The sequence below is a fragment of the Numenius arquata genome, chromosome 10 (genome assembly GCF_964106895.1).
Source record: "Numenius arquata chromosome 10, bNumArq3.hap1.1, whole genome shotgun sequence".
Taxonomy (NCBI): domain Eukaryota; kingdom Metazoa; phylum Chordata; class Aves; order Charadriiformes; family Scolopacidae; genus Numenius; species Numenius arquata.
In genome coordinates this window covers 18,704,924-18,720,443 of record NC_133585.1, presented here as the reverse complement: position 1 = coordinate 18,720,443, position 15,520 = coordinate 18,704,924, and the positions used below count along the sequence as shown (strand labels likewise).

General features: G+C 54.3%; 1 protein-coding gene across 1 annotated transcript in view; it reads left to right on the top strand.

Moving 5' to 3' along the window:
• Nucleotides 1-8,372, top strand: part of UNC5B (unc-5 netrin receptor B) — a 54,865-nt gene extending 46,493 nt beyond the window's left edge. Inside the window, 13 exon segments of the mRNA XM_074154233.1 lie at nucleotides 136-316; nucleotides 840-1,007; nucleotides 1,520-1,684; nucleotides 2,463-2,495; nucleotides 3,556-3,750; nucleotides 3,911-4,303; nucleotides 4,757-4,844; nucleotides 4,934-5,102; nucleotides 5,228-5,461; nucleotides 6,337-6,486; nucleotides 6,764-6,928; nucleotides 7,020-7,201; nucleotides 7,686-8,372. Of these exon segments, the coding sequence (XP_074010334.1) occupies nucleotides 136-316; nucleotides 840-1,007; nucleotides 1,520-1,684; nucleotides 2,463-2,495; nucleotides 3,556-3,750; nucleotides 3,911-4,303; nucleotides 4,757-4,844; nucleotides 4,934-5,102; nucleotides 5,228-5,461; nucleotides 6,337-6,486; nucleotides 6,764-6,928; nucleotides 7,020-7,201; nucleotides 7,686-7,851 (2,289 nt within the window). The 3' untranslated portion in view covers nucleotides 7,852-8,372.
• The last annotated feature ends 7,148 nt before the right edge of the window (nucleotides 8,373-15,520 follow it).

Here is a 15,520-nt window from a genome sequence, read left to right as displayed (position 1 = left end):
TCAGAGACCCTCGTGGTGGGGAGCACATGGGATGGGCACTTCCACTGAAATTCATGGTGCTTTTCCTGGCTGAGTGTTCAGTTCTTGTTTTGCTTAATCACCGTCCTTACACCATCCCTTCCTCTGTATTGCCAGGTGGAGTGGCTGAGGAACGAGGATGTCATCGATCCCACCCAGGACACCAACTTCCTGATCACCATCGATCACAACCTCATCATCAAGCAAGCCCGGCTCTTGGACACTGCTAATTACACCTGCATGGCCAAGAACATTGTGGCCAAGCGCCGGAGCACCACGGCCGCTGTCATTGTCTACGGTACTAGCCCTTGCTCTTGGGGAGGGGACCTTTGCTGTCAGCCCTGTCTCCAAGCCAAGGGGAAATACAGGCACTTTCTGGGAGTGGTAGCAGTGAACCCCACCAGGACACTGTGTTGAATTAGGTAATAGCCAATATCTGCAAAATAGGTACCTCCACCAGCTTGCAAAGGTTATGAGGTGTAGGCATTTGCAAGCCTTCTCAGTTGGGTACGAAGGTGGGTGGGTGTTGGACCCAGCTAGATCCCTTTGACTCTCAAAGCAGCTGAAGCCAAAGATCTGCTGTGGCCAGATGCAAAAATATTTGCAAAGTGGAAAAAGGACCAAAGCAGGCTTGAGTGTTTTGTACATGGAGTGTGCAACACGAGAAGGAGTCTCATGATTTTGCTTTTCGTGAGGGTGAGCTGTTCCAGAGTGTCACAGAAGATGTGAGGACAGAGGGCCTGGTGAACCCTAGGCTTAGCTCCAGTCCCTGCTGAAATGGGCTCTGTTGATGTGTTAAGGCTGTCGATCTCCTCTTGCAGTGAATGGTGGCTGGTCCACCTGGTCTGAGTGGTCTCCTTGCAACAACCGCTGTGGCCGGGGCTGGCAGAAGCGTACCCGGACGTGCACCAACCCTGCGCCTCTGAACGGTGGCTCCTTCTGCGATGGGCAGCCTTTCCAGAAAATCACCTGCACCACCCTCTGCCCAGGTAAGGCGGGTTCAGAAGTCTTGCCCACGCTGTCCGTCCCCCAGGTTGCACAGTCCAACTGTGCTCCTGGTGCTCCCCAAGGAGACAGGGGCTCAGGTGACTAGTCCAAAGCATCTTTTAGTCTGCCAAGACCTGAAAGAGCTGGAGATGTCTGCAGAGACATCGTGGTCACCTCAAGGAGGCAAGGGCTCAGGAGACCAGTCCAAAGCATCTTTCAGTCTGCCAAGACCTGAAAGAGCCGGAGATGTCTGCAGAGACATCGTGGTCTCCTCAAGAGGGCAAGGGCTCAGGAGACCAGTCCAAAGCATCTTTCAGTCTGCCAAGACCTGAAAGAGCTGGAGATGTCTGCAGAGACACGACAGGGCTGGGTTTGCTGGTATAATGCTCCCTGAAGAGAGACCTGAGTTGGGCATGGGCACCTTTCTGCTGCTGGAGACATCCCGGTGCTGGGGAAAGAGCCCCGAGGCGGTGCTGAGGGGTGTACCAACACGCCTGTCTTTGGTGGCCTGCAGTGGATGGCGCATGGACGGAGTGGAGCAAGTGGTCGGCGTGCAGCACCGAGTGCACCCACTGGCGCAGCCGGGAGTGCGCCGCCCCAGCACCCCGCAACGGCGGCAAGGACTGCAGCGGCGTGCTGCTGGACTCCAAAAACTGCACCGACGGGCTCTGCCTGCAGAGTGAGTATGCTGGCAGGGACCGGGGCCGTAGGTGATGCCGGTGGCTTGGCCACGCTGTTGTTGGCCATGCCTCCAAGTTGATGGGGCGGGCAGCAGCGCTGCTGGCACCTGATTTTTAAATTGTGTGTTTATCAAGGTTTGTTTTTATTTCTTTAACTGGACTCACCCCGTCCAAGGCTACTTCTCATTTGGTGGAAAGAAAGGTTTTGGGATTTTATTTTTTTTTTTGGTGGGATCTAAATGTCCCACCAAGCCTTCTGGAGCAGCGCTAGGTTTGGGGTCTCTGCTGGTTGTGGTTAGTGAGGGCAAGCAAAGGGGGAGTTTCTCAGTCCCACCATGAAAACATCTGGCCTGTGTCACTGCTCAGTAGGAGCTCTGCAGCAGCAGCTATGAAAAAACACGATAATGATGATAATGGTGCTGCTACACTGTGTGGACACGCTGAAGGCTGAGCAGCCGATGCTGCCACCTGCTGCAGAGTGGCACCATTGTCCCCTTTAATGCTGCCGTGGCCAGAAATGCCCAAAGTCCTGTGAGCTGGGGACATGGGCCCTGGGGGCTGGTCAGGTGTGGGAACATCCTCATCACCCGTGCTTCTACCTGGCTTTCTGCATGCCCTGGGGAACGATGCTGCTCTCCCATCCCTCCCCACCGCACTTCAGCTTCTCGTGCCCCCTCGGGCTGGCTTCCTCCCTTCCCCGGACTTTTGTTTCATCTCATCCTCATCCTACCATCACCACCTTCACCTTTTGTTTTCTAACTTTTTTTTCCCTAACAGATAAAAGAGTTCTAAGCGAACCCAAAAGCCACCGTAAGTGCTCATTTCATGACCATTTTGTTTCTTTGAGAGGCACCGCTTTGGTTTTGTTCTGTTGCATCCATGGTAGGGCTCCTCGGCAGCCGGGGCAGGACAAGGTTGAAAGAGGGAACAACTAAAGCCCACCCCAAAACTCCTGTGTACATTCAATCACATGCTCTGCTTGAAGCTATAAACACGACCCGTTTTTGCACCCCCGCTACCGTCCCCCTCTTTGCTGCCTGCGGTTCTTGGGTGCACCACACTGCAGCTGGTGTCAACCCCACCAAAGCTACTCCAGGCAGCATCACCCCCCGGCCCAGGTGAGGACTCCCTCAAGTTGGAGATGCCAGGGCGCATCAAGGTTCCCATTTCTGGCATCCAGATAGGGGGACCCGGGGGTGACGTGACACCTCCCAGAAGTGGCATAGTCCTAACGCGGCTGAGATCGCCGGGCTTAGGACAGGGCTTCACTCCATCACGAAACCATAGAAGCCAAGAGATGTGGGTGAGCCTGGAGGGAGGAAGAAGGATGGGCTGAGCCTGCTCAGCTCCTGCCGCGTTTGAAGATCAAGAACCTTGTGGCAGGGGAAGGGGCGATGGGGAAGCTGAGGGATGTCTGTATAGGTGTGGTGACACTCGATCTTACTGGATGGATGGGATGCATAGCTCGGGTACCTCTGTATGAGATGCATGGATAGGCGTTAGGTTTACTCCTCAGGGTTGTCTCTGTTAGGATGTGTGGGTCGATCACTTCATGAATCTGAGCTGTATAAACCTAGCGTTTCCGGGATTCTTGGTGCTCGGGTAAAGTTTGCACGAGCCACGGCAAGGTGTTCTCCAAAGGTTTGAGGGGTTCGCTCCTATTTTATTCTCTGGCATCACTCTGACATCTGGACTGCTCTTAGAAAAAACCCTCCATCATCCTGCCATAGCCTTTCCAGCAGGCCCAGTACACATCTTCCCCTTCATGCCTATGTCCTGAATCAGTGGTGGGATTGGGGCCCGCTGGTGGGTTTTGACCTGCATTTCTGGTGCTCCTTTTTTCACCTCCATTTTTTTTCATCCCTCCCAGTGCTGGAGGCCACAGGCGACGTGGCCCTGTACGCCGGGCTGGTGGTAGCCATTTTTGTCTTCATTGTGATCCTCATGGCTGTGGGGGTGGTGGTGTACCGGAGGAGATGCCGGGATTTCGACACGGACATCACGGACTCATCAGCCGCTCTGACCGGAGGCTTCCATCCTGCCAACTTCAAGACCTCCCGGCATGGTAAGAGCCATAGCCCATGCAGGTCCTGCTCGCTGGCTCGAGCCCGGGCAGAGAGGAGGGGAGGGTTTTTTCACAGGCATCTCTTCCAGTCAAGCACTGCTTTTACGTCCCCTTGTCTCCACTGCCGTCTTCATCCCATCCATGTTTTCTCCTCCCACAGACAACCCTCAGCTGCTGCACCCCTCGATGCAGCCAGACCTGACGGCCAGTGCGGGGGTGTACCGTGGCCCCATGTACGCCCTGCAGGACTCCTCCGACAAGATCCCCATGACCAACTCCCCCCTGCTCGACCCCCTCCCCAACCTCAAGATCAAGGTGTACAACTCTTCCACCGCCTCCTCCTCGCCGGGGCTCCATGATGGGACAGACCTGCTTGGGGGGGTCCCCGCCGCTGGCACCTACCCAGGGGACAATACCAGGGACAGCCACTTTGCGAACATGCGGAACAAAGCCCTGGGCTCCCAGCATCTCCTCAGCTTGTCCCGGGAGCATGGCAACAGCGCTAGTGGCACGTTTGGCTACCTGGGGGGAAGACTGACTGTCCCAGGCACCGGTAAGCCCCAGGCTGGGCAGGAGGGCATGTTTGGCTGCTGAATGATCAAGGAGTTCCTCTTGTCCCAGCAGACTTGCCTGCTGTGAGGAACCCTTTGCTATCCCAGAGCTGGCTCAGCGGAGGAAAGCAGCAAGCCATTCCCAAGCTAGGCTTCTCAGGCTGGAGGTCACAGCCTCCTGGGACTTTCCTGGTTGGCCCTGCCATTGATCCAGGGCAAAAAAAGATACAGCCTTGCAAAAAGATCCAACCTGGAGTTTTGCTTCCTAATGCAGTGGCCTGGCTCCTCCCTGCAAGCGGTGCAGCTGAGGAAGATCTGGAGATGTTTCTCCCGGGGTGCTCTGGGCTGCCCTAGCTCACTGATGTCCTTGTGCTCGCCAGCTGGGGTGGAGGGGTGGTTTCTCCCTGGTCATTTCTCCTTTGTTTTGTGACTAACGCCTGTGTGTGCCATGCTAGGGGTGAGCCTGCTGGTGCCTCATGGGGCCATTCCCCAGGGGAAGTTCTACGAGATGTACCTGGTCCTCAACAAGGCAGAGAGCGCCCTGTAAGTCACACCACGCCACCTGTGCTTCTGCTCTTTTTTGGCCGCCGTGAGGCTTCCTTTCCAACTGGTGTCCCCTCTCCCTTCCCCAGCCTGCCCTCCGAAGGCACGCAGACGGTGCTGAGCCCGGCAGTGACCTGCGGACCCACCGGCTTGCTCCTGTGCCGCCCTGTCGTCCTGACGATCCCCCACTGTGCTGATGTCGGCTCCTCGGATTGGATTTACCAGCTGAAAACACAGTCCCACCAGGGAAACTGGGAGGTAAGGTGGGAACCCAGCCCCTACAGGCTGTGAAGACCACGAGCGCTGTGGGACACAACCCCTTTCAACCTCCCCTGCAGACGACAGGCTGAACCCCAGCCTTGATTTCCCATCTCTCGCCGTAGGAAGTTGTGACCTTGGATGAGGAGACCCTCAACACTCCCTGCTACTGCCAGCTGGAAGCCAAGTCCTGCCACATTTTGCTGGACCAGCTCGGCACCTACGTCTTCGTGGGAGAGTCCTACTCCAGGTCAGCCATCAAGAGGCTCCAGCTGGCCATCTTTGCCCCCACTGTTTGCACCTCCCTGGAGTACAGCCTCAAGGTCTACTGCTTGGAGGACACGCCAGATGCTCTGAAGGTAACGTCGCCTTGCAACGCTGGTGCGGGCTGCCCCTGCTTCCCAAAGCAGGGCCACAAGGAGCAGACAACCTGATGCAACTGCCTGCAAAGTGACCACAGTGAAATAATAAGCGCGTTTACTGCTTTCCCCATCCTTCCCCGCCCTCTCTGAAGGAAATGATGAGGGTGTTGCTTAACTCCTATACTGGGCCCCCCCTTTCTGCGGACATTACGCAAGAGGTTTTGCTGCTGCTGGGTGGGTTTTTTCTCTCTCCTATGAAAAAAACCCACTTGCTGCTGTGATTTGCCTCGGGTTTTCTATAGATCCTGTTATCCCTGCATGGAGACGTGTCTGTCCCCTCCTTGGGAAGGTTTGTGGCATCGATAGCATCGAGTGCAACACGAGGAGCTCGAGTTCTGGTGCTTTGGCTGCCTGGACCACTGGTGCAGTGTGGCTGTTTAATTCCCTGTGACTTGTCCTGTGGTGTCAGGATTGCTGCAGTGCCTCTAGGTGGAGATGTAGGCAGCGCTCTGGCTGTTGGATTGCATTTTTTTCTCCTCAGAGTTGCTGGTGTAATCGTGGGATAGTGTTAAAAAATGGATGGGGTGGCACTCTTCATTGAAGGGTCATCCCTGACCTTTGTGTTGGACCTTTGCATCATCTCAGAAGTACAGAAGTGCATACAGATGCTCGTGTGTTAGAAAATTCAAGTTGTAGGTTGGGCTGTTGTGTGAGAGGAGTTGGCAAGTTCTTGGAGAGCAGCTGTTGGGGTGGCAAAGGCTGCTGTCCCGCAGGCTTGTTGCTGCTGCTGGCTCCTCTTGGCAGGACCATGCCTGGCTTTGGGTATGGAGAAGGTCTCCTGGGTCTCACGCTGCCTGTTCTGCTGCCTGCAGGAGGTGCTGGAGCTGGAGCGGACGCTGGGTGGGTACCTGTTGGAGGAGCCCAAGCCCCTGCCCTTCAAGGACAGCTACCACAACCTGCGTCTCTCCATCCATGACATCCCCCACGCCCTGTGGAGGAGCAAGCTGCTGGCCAAGTACCAGGTGAGGGGATGAGGTGGGGGTAGCGGGGTCCGAGACCAGGGACACCATCTTCAGCCAGCCACCACAGTGTTGTGAGTGCCCTGGTCCTGTCTCCAGAGTTGTCTCCCAAAGGGGTGGAGGAGGAAGGGGGACTGGTTTTCACATGATCTTTCCTGGTGGGATGCTGTCTGTGGTGTCTCTCTGTACCATCTCATCCCCTTGGGGTGGCTGGAGGAGGTGGGATCTCCCAGGGGAGCTCCTAGAGCTTTTGCTAAGCCCCTCCTTTGGTGGTCTGCAGGAAATCCCCTTCTATCACATCTGGAGCGGCAGCCAGCGAGCCCTGCACTGCACCTTCACGCTGGAGAGGTACAACCAGGCCTCCACCGAGCTCACCTGCAAGATCTGTGTCCGGCAGGTGGAAGGGGAAGGGCAGATCTTCCAGCTCCACGTCACGCTGGGAGAGGTGAGCGGTGGGGAGGTGGGGGGGACAGCCAGGGGACACGCTCGGGAGCCGCTCTGTGCTGCAACGTCTTGCCCCATCCTTCCCCTTGCAGCACGCCAGTTCCTTCGACACCCTCCACTCCCACCACAGCTGTGCCACCACCACCACCCAGCTGGGACCCTACGCCTTCAAAATCCCCCTCTCCATTCGGCAGAAGATCTGCAACAGCCTGGATGCCCCCAACTCCAGGGGAAACGACTGGAGACTTCTCGCCCAGAAGCTTTCCATGGACCGGTAGGTCTCCTGGTGCTTTGCTTTCCCCTCTTGTGCCCCAAGCAGGAGGTCTTCACTCCAGTCCCTCCCTGCTGCAGTGCATCCAGCTGGGTTTTGTCCAGCTCTATACGTCCAGCCATAAATACGGATACAGCTACACGTAGTTACACCCATCTATATCCATGCATCCACCTGTGCCACGGTTCTGGGTCTCTTGTCACTTTGGCCCTTCTTTATTTGGGATGATGGTTGAGCTGTTCCTGCTTGGTTTCACCTCTGAGGACTGAGGAAAGGGAGGGTAATTTCAGCAAAGCAAAGCTTGTATTGCTTTTGCATGAATGCCTGCATCAAAAATTGAAGACGATGATTTCAAGGGCTTTGGCATTTGCGTTATGGCATTTCCATCAGGGTTCATGTTGCAAAACAGGTTTGCTAGGCTATGGCATTCTCCATCCCCGAAGGGTGCCACGCCAACCTGGACCTCCTCTCTGCTTCCTCTTGGCAGGTATCTGAACTACTTTGCCACCAAAGCCAGCCCCACCGGGGTGCTCCTGGACTTATGGGAAGCCGAGCACCAAGACGATGGTGATCTCAACACCCTGGCCAGTGCCTTAGAAGAGATGGGCAAGAGCGAGATGCTGGTGGTCATGGCCACGGAGGGGGACTGCTGATGATGCTCCCCACGGCTGGCGGGCCGGGAGGACGAAACGAGGGGTGAAGGGGGGGAAACCCCTCGCACATCCATCCCCAGGCAGCAGCTGAGCGAGGAAGGGCTGAGGCCGTTGCTTCTCCCTCCCTACCCCCATCACTGTCAGCCTTAGAGACCCATCCTCAGCGTTTACAAGCAATTCAAGTGTTACACAGCCTTCCTCTTCCTCCTCCTCCTCCTCCTCCTCCTCCTCCTCCTCCTCCTTCTCTTCCTCTCCCCGGCTGTCCCCAAGGTGGCAGCCAGTGACGCTCATGGTGTGGAGAGGAATTAGGGCTTCTTGAGTCGGGACAGGGGCTTTCCTTCTCCTTCTTCGTTTGGGTTCCCCTCCTCCTCCTTTAATAGCATTTCTGCGTTGAAGAGACGAGTACAATCTAGGCGAACGGCTTACTTAATAAGGCGAATAAGAAAGAAAAAAGGAAAAAAAAAAAGTTTCTTAGGAAACGCAAGTAATTTATTATCCAGATCTTTGGATGAGTCCTTTTTAAAAAAAAAAAAAAAAAAAAAAAAAGATAAAAAAAGATAAAAAAAAAAAAGAGACAGATTTATAAATCTTTCTTTTTTTTTTGTGCGTGAGAGCAAGAGTGTTGCTGTGGTCGGGGTGGCAGAGAGAGATATTTAAGTGAACATACTTTTATAGGGAAAAGCGTGCAACCCAAGTCAAGCAAAACGTGTTTACATGTCCTGGAACCCCCGGGGAGTCTGTAGGGTGAAGTGCCTCGACACCCCTCTGGTTCAGGGCCACCTGAGACCATCCCCAAGACTTTTTTTCCTTGCAAACTCCCCTTTCCCCAGCAGCACTCGATGGAGCGAGGGGTCCCCCTCCTCCTGCAAGGAGGGATGAGGGATGCTGCCCTGCTTTTTGAGTTGGCTGGGGGGGGGAAGTACATCCAGATATGGGTATTTTTAATTAATTCTTCCCTGGCATCGTTTGGGGGAGCTTTTTAGGATACTACACCTTCATTTACATAACTTCAGTACAAACCAAAGATTTCAGTCCTGCACCAACCTACCAACCCGCAGGCCAAAGCGGGTTCTTAGGGTTGGTTTGGGTTTTTTTGGGGTTTTTTTATTTTGTTTTTTTTTTTAAAAAACCCACCAGGATTTTGCAGTGAATACCCTGAACCTGGGCTCGGAGGGAGCTGATGAGCAGCTTGAGAGCAGAGGGCTGGTGGGCCAGGACGCGGCCCCTTGCAAACCATGTCGGTCTCGGGTCCCTGCGCTCGTGCCTGGTTTTTGATGCAGTATTTCAGCAGGGATTCGGCGAGGGAGACCTCAGGATCTCCACGCTACAAGCCAGACCGAGTGTTTTTGTGTGAGGGACGGCATTTTAAGCGGTGATCGGGTTTCCATCCTCTCATTGCAGCTTGTTTTTTGACCCGTAGTAAGACTTTTTATAACGATGGAGAAGTTGTGGGATGAATGGAAAGTCATCAAGGGGTAGGCAGGAACAAGGTTCCTCACAAAGATATGGTGTCTCAATGAGGAGTAAAACTTTAGATTGCCTGCAGATAGAAATAGTTACTCAGCGACTGCTGTATCTTAGAAATGTGTCTGTTTTTTAAAAAAAAATAAAATAAGAAGGGGACAGTCAGCTCAGGATTAGACTAAATCACATGGGAAGGCTGTGGATTATCCGTCAGTGGAAGTATTAAGAGCAGGGTCTGAGAGTAGGTCCTGCTTCGGGCTGCGATGCGTGGTGTCCTGGCTGTGAAGCCCTGGACCAGTGTCGTGGGATGCCTGCAGCATCCTGCAGCGTGCTGGGGACCGGAGCAAACTCAGGGAGCTGTGAGTGAGAGCATCGCCTCTGCGGGGTGGCTCGGGGTGGGGGGAGTTTTCAGTATTGCTTGGACTGGGGTTTGATTCCTCTCAGCAGCTCTTGAAGCAGTGATTGAGTGGGCAGAGCCGCTCCCTGTTGTGTTTCAGGGTCTCCAGGGTTCATTTCTTGTTGGGGTTTTCAAGGCTGTGGGAGAAAAGGGACTTTTTCCATTTGTGTTGGGTGGGAAGACTTCTGCTGGGTGAACTCCTGTGTCATGTAGGAAGGGTTTTATCTGTCCTTTAGGTTGCATTTGAGCATCTGATTTTCGAGACTCCCATCTCTGAGCTGGGGCGGAATAAGCCAATTTGGAAAGAAATGAAGAATTGATGCATGAAACCAGAGGCTGGTGTTTTATAGGGCTCCTTTCTTAGCACCACAGTGCTCTCCGTGAGACGAGATGCTCTTCTTTCGGGCCACATCTGAATCTCTCTTGCTGTTGCTCTCACTGTGTCTGGTTCACGGATCACTCTGCACCGGCGTGTGCGCCTGTCCATCCTTCCGTCCATCCATCTGTCCCGCCTGCGGGTGCCTCTGCCTCCATCCCCATCCATCCGCGTTCGTCTTCCCTTCCCTTTAGTGGGCAGCAACCGCCTGGATCTGCCAAGGTGCATGTTTGGGAGGAGTTCTCCCCATTGTTCAGACTGGGGAACCTGTGTCAGAAGCAGGACAAGGGGGGAGGGCAGGGTTTGCCCCCCCCCTGAGTGCCTGCACCCATCTCCCATGGGTGCCAGCTTCCAGGAGCCCTCCGTGCCTCCCTCCACGACTGGGGCAAACCTGCAGTCCGTGTCGTGCTGGCAGTGTCCGTCTCTTGCTCTGCCATCTGTTTCCATATTTATATGTCCAGGGGATGGGCCTGGTGGCATCCTCTAAAACCGCATCTGTTTATTCTGTAAACTAAAGAACTGTAAATAAAGTTTAGCATTCCTATTGTAACAAATTAATTTTTATGCAATAAATTATATTTCCTAGTCTAATAAAAAAAAAAAAAAGAAAAAAAAAAAAAAAAAAGAAACAATCTGCTTGCTCCTCTCGTGTTCATCACTCACCAGTTCCTGCTGGGTTTAGCATCTGCAGGGATTCTGGTCCAGCCCGAGCAGTGGCAGCAGCGTGGGGAGCCCCATCGGTGTCCCTCCAACCTGTTTGTGGGTCGGATGCCGCAGATGTGCCAGCGCCGGCAGTGGGAGGATGTTGCTGTTGGCGTCCCTAACGGAGGTAAGCTGCAGAGATTGATCTATGGTTTGGTTTTGGGTGAGCACGGGTGATTACAAGGCAGCAGAGGAGTGATACAGCTGTGTCTCGGTGGGCGAAGCCACCAGCTCAAGCATCCCTGAGGGATGTCCTGCAGGGAGCAATGTCCCTTCCAGAAAGGACCGGGACCAGGGGGCCTAATTTGGGAGCAGGGAACAGCTCTGCCAGAGAAAAGCAAAGCCAGAAGGGTTTGTAGGATGAGGCGAGGGTCCCACTGCCCCTGCCCACCCTTCCTGGCCCACTATGCCTTGCCCAGCTCCTGGGGACAAGGTGCCACCAGGAGATGGCAACGTTGTCCCTGCTCTGGGCAAGTGTGAGGCTTCTGTCACCAGCGAAAGGAATGGGGAAAGAATTGCTGCCCTGTCACCGCAGTAATTTTAACAGTCGTGCAAAGAAGCAAAACCCTCTCAGCTGGCTCCAAGTTTGATGCTGAGGCAGATACCTTCTCAGAAGTGATAACCTTTTATTTGCATATTAATTCCTTTAAGGTTAGTCTCCCAAGTTCCTTTCCCTGGGCACCTTTTGCCCTAACCCATCTTTCCAAGGCCCCAGTCCTGTGGATAGCTTTGACCAGCTGGTGACTGATTTCATCTGATGTTCTCTTATTGAAGTGCTCGGCTTGTTCATTCCCCTTAAAACCAAGCTGGCCCAAATGGGAGGCCAATGGGATGAGGTTCAACAAGGCCAAGTGCCGGGTCCTGCCCTTGGGTCACACCAACCCCCTGCAGCGCTCCAGGCTTGGGGCAGAGTGGCCGGAGCTGCCCGGCAGAAAAGGACCTAGGGGTGTTGGTGGACTGTGGGCTGAACATGAGCCAGCAGTGTGCCCAGGTGGCCAAGAAGGCCAACAGCATCCTGGCCTGTCTCAGGAGGCGAGTAGGACTCGGGAGGTGATGGTCCTCCTGTACTGGGCACTGGTGAGGCCCCACCTCGAGGGCTGTGTCCAGTTTTGGGCCCCTTCCCACAAAAAAAGACATTGAGGGGCTGGAGCGGGTCCAGAGAAGGGCAGCGGAGCTGGTAAGGGGTCTGGAGAATAAGTCTTGTGAGAAGAGGCTGAGGGAGCTGGGGGTGTTCAGCCTGGAGAAAAGGAGGCTGAGACCTTCTCACTCTCTACAACTCCCCGAAAGGAGGGTGTAGCCAGGGGGGGTCGGTCTCTTCTCCCAAGTCCCAGGCCATGGGACAAGAGGAAATGGCCTCAAGTTGCGCCAGGGGAGGTTCAGATTGGATAGTAGGAAAATATTTTGACACTGAAAGGGTTCTTAAGCCTTGGGAAGGGGAAGAAAGGGTTCTTAAGCCTTGGCTGCCTAGGGAAGGGGTTGAGGCACCATCCCTGGAGGTATTTAAAAGCCGGGTTGACATAGTGCTTAGAGACATGGGTTAGTGATGGGTTTTATCAGAGTGAGGTTGATGGTTGGACTAGATGATATTAAAGGTCCCTTCCAACCCAGACAATTCTGTGATTCTAAATCATCTCTGCAGTTGATACGTTGAATTCAGTCCCCATGACAGGTTCAAAAGTGACTGCCCTGCCACCGCTAAGTGTTGACAGATTTATTTTGCTGGAGAGAGGCCGTCCGGAAGCACCGGAGCAGGTCGCATCAGGGTCTCTTTGACTTTTCCATTGCATGTTTAGGAAATTTCCTTTGGGTCAGTCCCGCCGGGTTTTACAACTCACTTACCGTGAGCCGTTCCATACCGCAGCAAACCCTACTGAGGGGTGGGGGGAGATGCTCTCCAAGTCCTGGTTAACCTATTTCAATCTCTCAACCATTACTTACACGCCCTTTGCTCCATTAGGCCTCCAGCACGGTGAGAGGAAGCACCGCTATGGGGATGCCTGCTATTCCTTTGGGATAACCATGAAACCCTCTCTGCTCCGGCACAGCTCGCCTTGCTTTCAAACCATTGGACTTTGGGGTTGGGGTGGAATGGGAAGCAGCCTGACCCCTACTTTGAGCATAGGGATGTCCCTAAAATCGGCTCCGAGCCCATGGGGGGGGGGGTCCGAGTGGCGGAGGGGCTCTGGAGTGTGGGTAATACTGACTCAAGGGGCCATCACAGCTTCAGTTGAGCGTGGCCTGGCTTTGTTTACCCTGCTCGGCTGTCACGGTCCCTTGTTCTGATGTGATCCGAGGCTCTTCTCCCACGAGTGGGGGTTTTGACATGATAGATGGCAGCAGGTCAGAAATATCAGGCGAAATCCCTCTGAGCTGACGGGTTACTGACTCGAACAGGCTGTGCCATCTCCGCAGGTGCTTTCCCAGCCTGGCATGTCAACACAGATGAAAATCCCCAGGAGAAAACCACTGGAGAGCAACCCGTGTGCTCCTCTAAAGCCTTTTCCGTTTCAGCACATCGCCGGTGGGTCGGTTGCGTGCTTCTGCTTGTTTGCTTGCGAAAGGGGGGGGGGGGGGAAATAGAGCATGTATGTGTTTGGGGCTATCTTGACATCTGGGTGGCCAAGGCCACCTGATCTGCTCTCCTCGAAGGCTCAGAGAGGCTGGAAATGGGTGGTGGCTGGCCCCGGCTCCCAGGCTGTGGCCAGCTGTGTGTGTACTGGTGCTGCTGGGAGGTGAGGTGTCTCGGTCCATCTGCGTTTTTACCACAGGCAGTCGTACACAGGGGAAAAAAAAAAAGTCCAGACTAGACCATTTCAGGGCCTTCTGCAAGAAAATGGAGACTGGTTTCCTTTGATGCAGAAAGGCTGGATAAACGTGCAATGGAGGAAAAAGTAAGGAAGAGATCCGGGTCGGTTATAATTATCTTAGCTATTGGAGAACAGGGAAGGCTAAAGGCAAACAGCTGGCAACAGGAAACATAAGGTGTAGAACTCCACTAATTGCCAACACAAGCGCAAACAAATGGGCAAAGCCTGTCTGACTGTAGCGGGGTTACAGAAAAGCTGGGGCTCCAGCAGTTCATCATTTTCCTGTGCGGCTGCCTGCACGCCAAGGAGCCAAACCCATCTTTTGGGAGGAAAAAAAAGGGAAAGAAGAGCGGGGGAAAGGAAGAAGGCTAATGATGTTTTCCTTTGTAGTCCCGTGGTGCCCTCAAAGTGAGCGTTAAAACTGTAGCTTGTAGATAATTGAGGACTTTATAGTGAAAGTCATCCTAATGGGGCATTGCAGGAAGGGAGCAAAGGAGGAGCTTGTGTCCAAGCTCTGGTAAGGTGTCCCTCACCCTCCAGAAGATGCTCCCCACTTCCAGGCCTCGCATGCTCAGTGGTGGATGCTGCACTCTATGCTTGGACGACTTCTAACGAAAAAAAAAAAGCAAGCCGGGGGCGGGGGAGGAAGGAAGCTTTTATTATCCCCCTGTCACAAGCCAGGCTGTGAATCACACTGATTTTTGAGAGATTTAAAAGCGAGGGGTGCCCAGAGCTGCTTGGCAAGAGGGTCTGGCGGTGAAAATAATTAAAAAAACAAAAACAAACGGGGGGGGGGGGGGGGGGGAAGAAAGTTAAGCGGGGGGGTGGAGAAGGGGAAGGGGAAAAGGAAAGGGAAGGGGAAGGATTTGCTGCACCGCCCCTAGCTTGCTTTGCCGTCCGCCCGCGGAGCACCGCCCGCGGGGCCGGGGATGGAGCCGGGGCGGAGCGGGGCCACCCCCCGGCGGGGCGGAGCGGGGCGGGACGGAGCGGGGCGGCGGGGAAGGAGCCGGCGGGGCCGTGCGGTGCCCCAGTAAGTGCTGCGATGGCGGTGGGACGTGGTGGTGGGGGGGAGGTATGGGAAGGGAAGGATGGAGGGAGGGAGGGATGCATGCGTGGAGGGATGCGGCGCTTCCACCGCCTGAAATAGAAGGGTTGGAGTAGGGGTTTTTTTTTGGGGGGGGGGGGGCGAAAGCTCTGATTTCCGGCATTTCCCTCACCGCCCCCCCCGCACATGGCCTTTCCCCCGGGCGAGTTTCCAAGGCGTTTCTCCAAGCCCGCCGATGCTGTGGTCCTTTACAAGCCCTTCTCCAAAGCCCAGTAGTAGCTCTGCCTTAGTTTCCCCTCTCTTCTGCTGCTGGGGGCGTATTAGTTGACAAGTCCAAAGCCCCATGACGTCATGCCAAAAAAAAAAAAAGGGCCTTTTTTTTTTTTTTTTTTTTTATTTTTGCAAAGCCCTTGATGATATGACGTTAGTTTACAAGCCGTTGCCTTAGTTTACAAGCCGGTTTAGGAAGCCTGCTGGCGTTAACCCGAGTTTACGTGTCGCCCCGCAAAGCCTGCTGGCCTTGCTTAGTTTATAAGCTGTTAATTTTTGATGGGAGTCTCCTACGTGCGGAGGTTTTCCTGCTTTTACAAGGCCAAGGGGACCGGTTAATTATTAATTAAGGATGGAAACACGGGTGCCGCCACAGGGGAGCCCATCCCCGCGGTGACTCGGTCCCCTCTCCCAGGACGGAGCCGGTTCAGCTCGCTCACCCAAGCCTTCGCTGGGCGACCACGACCCAAGGGAGGAGGGAAGGCACAACACAGTATCTTGAGCAACAATTTGCACCCCTCGTGTGATAGCATCTTTTTTGGTGGAGTTTGTTTTTATTTTTTTCATATTTCTTTTTTTTTTTTCTTTTTTTGCAGCGTGCCAGCGCT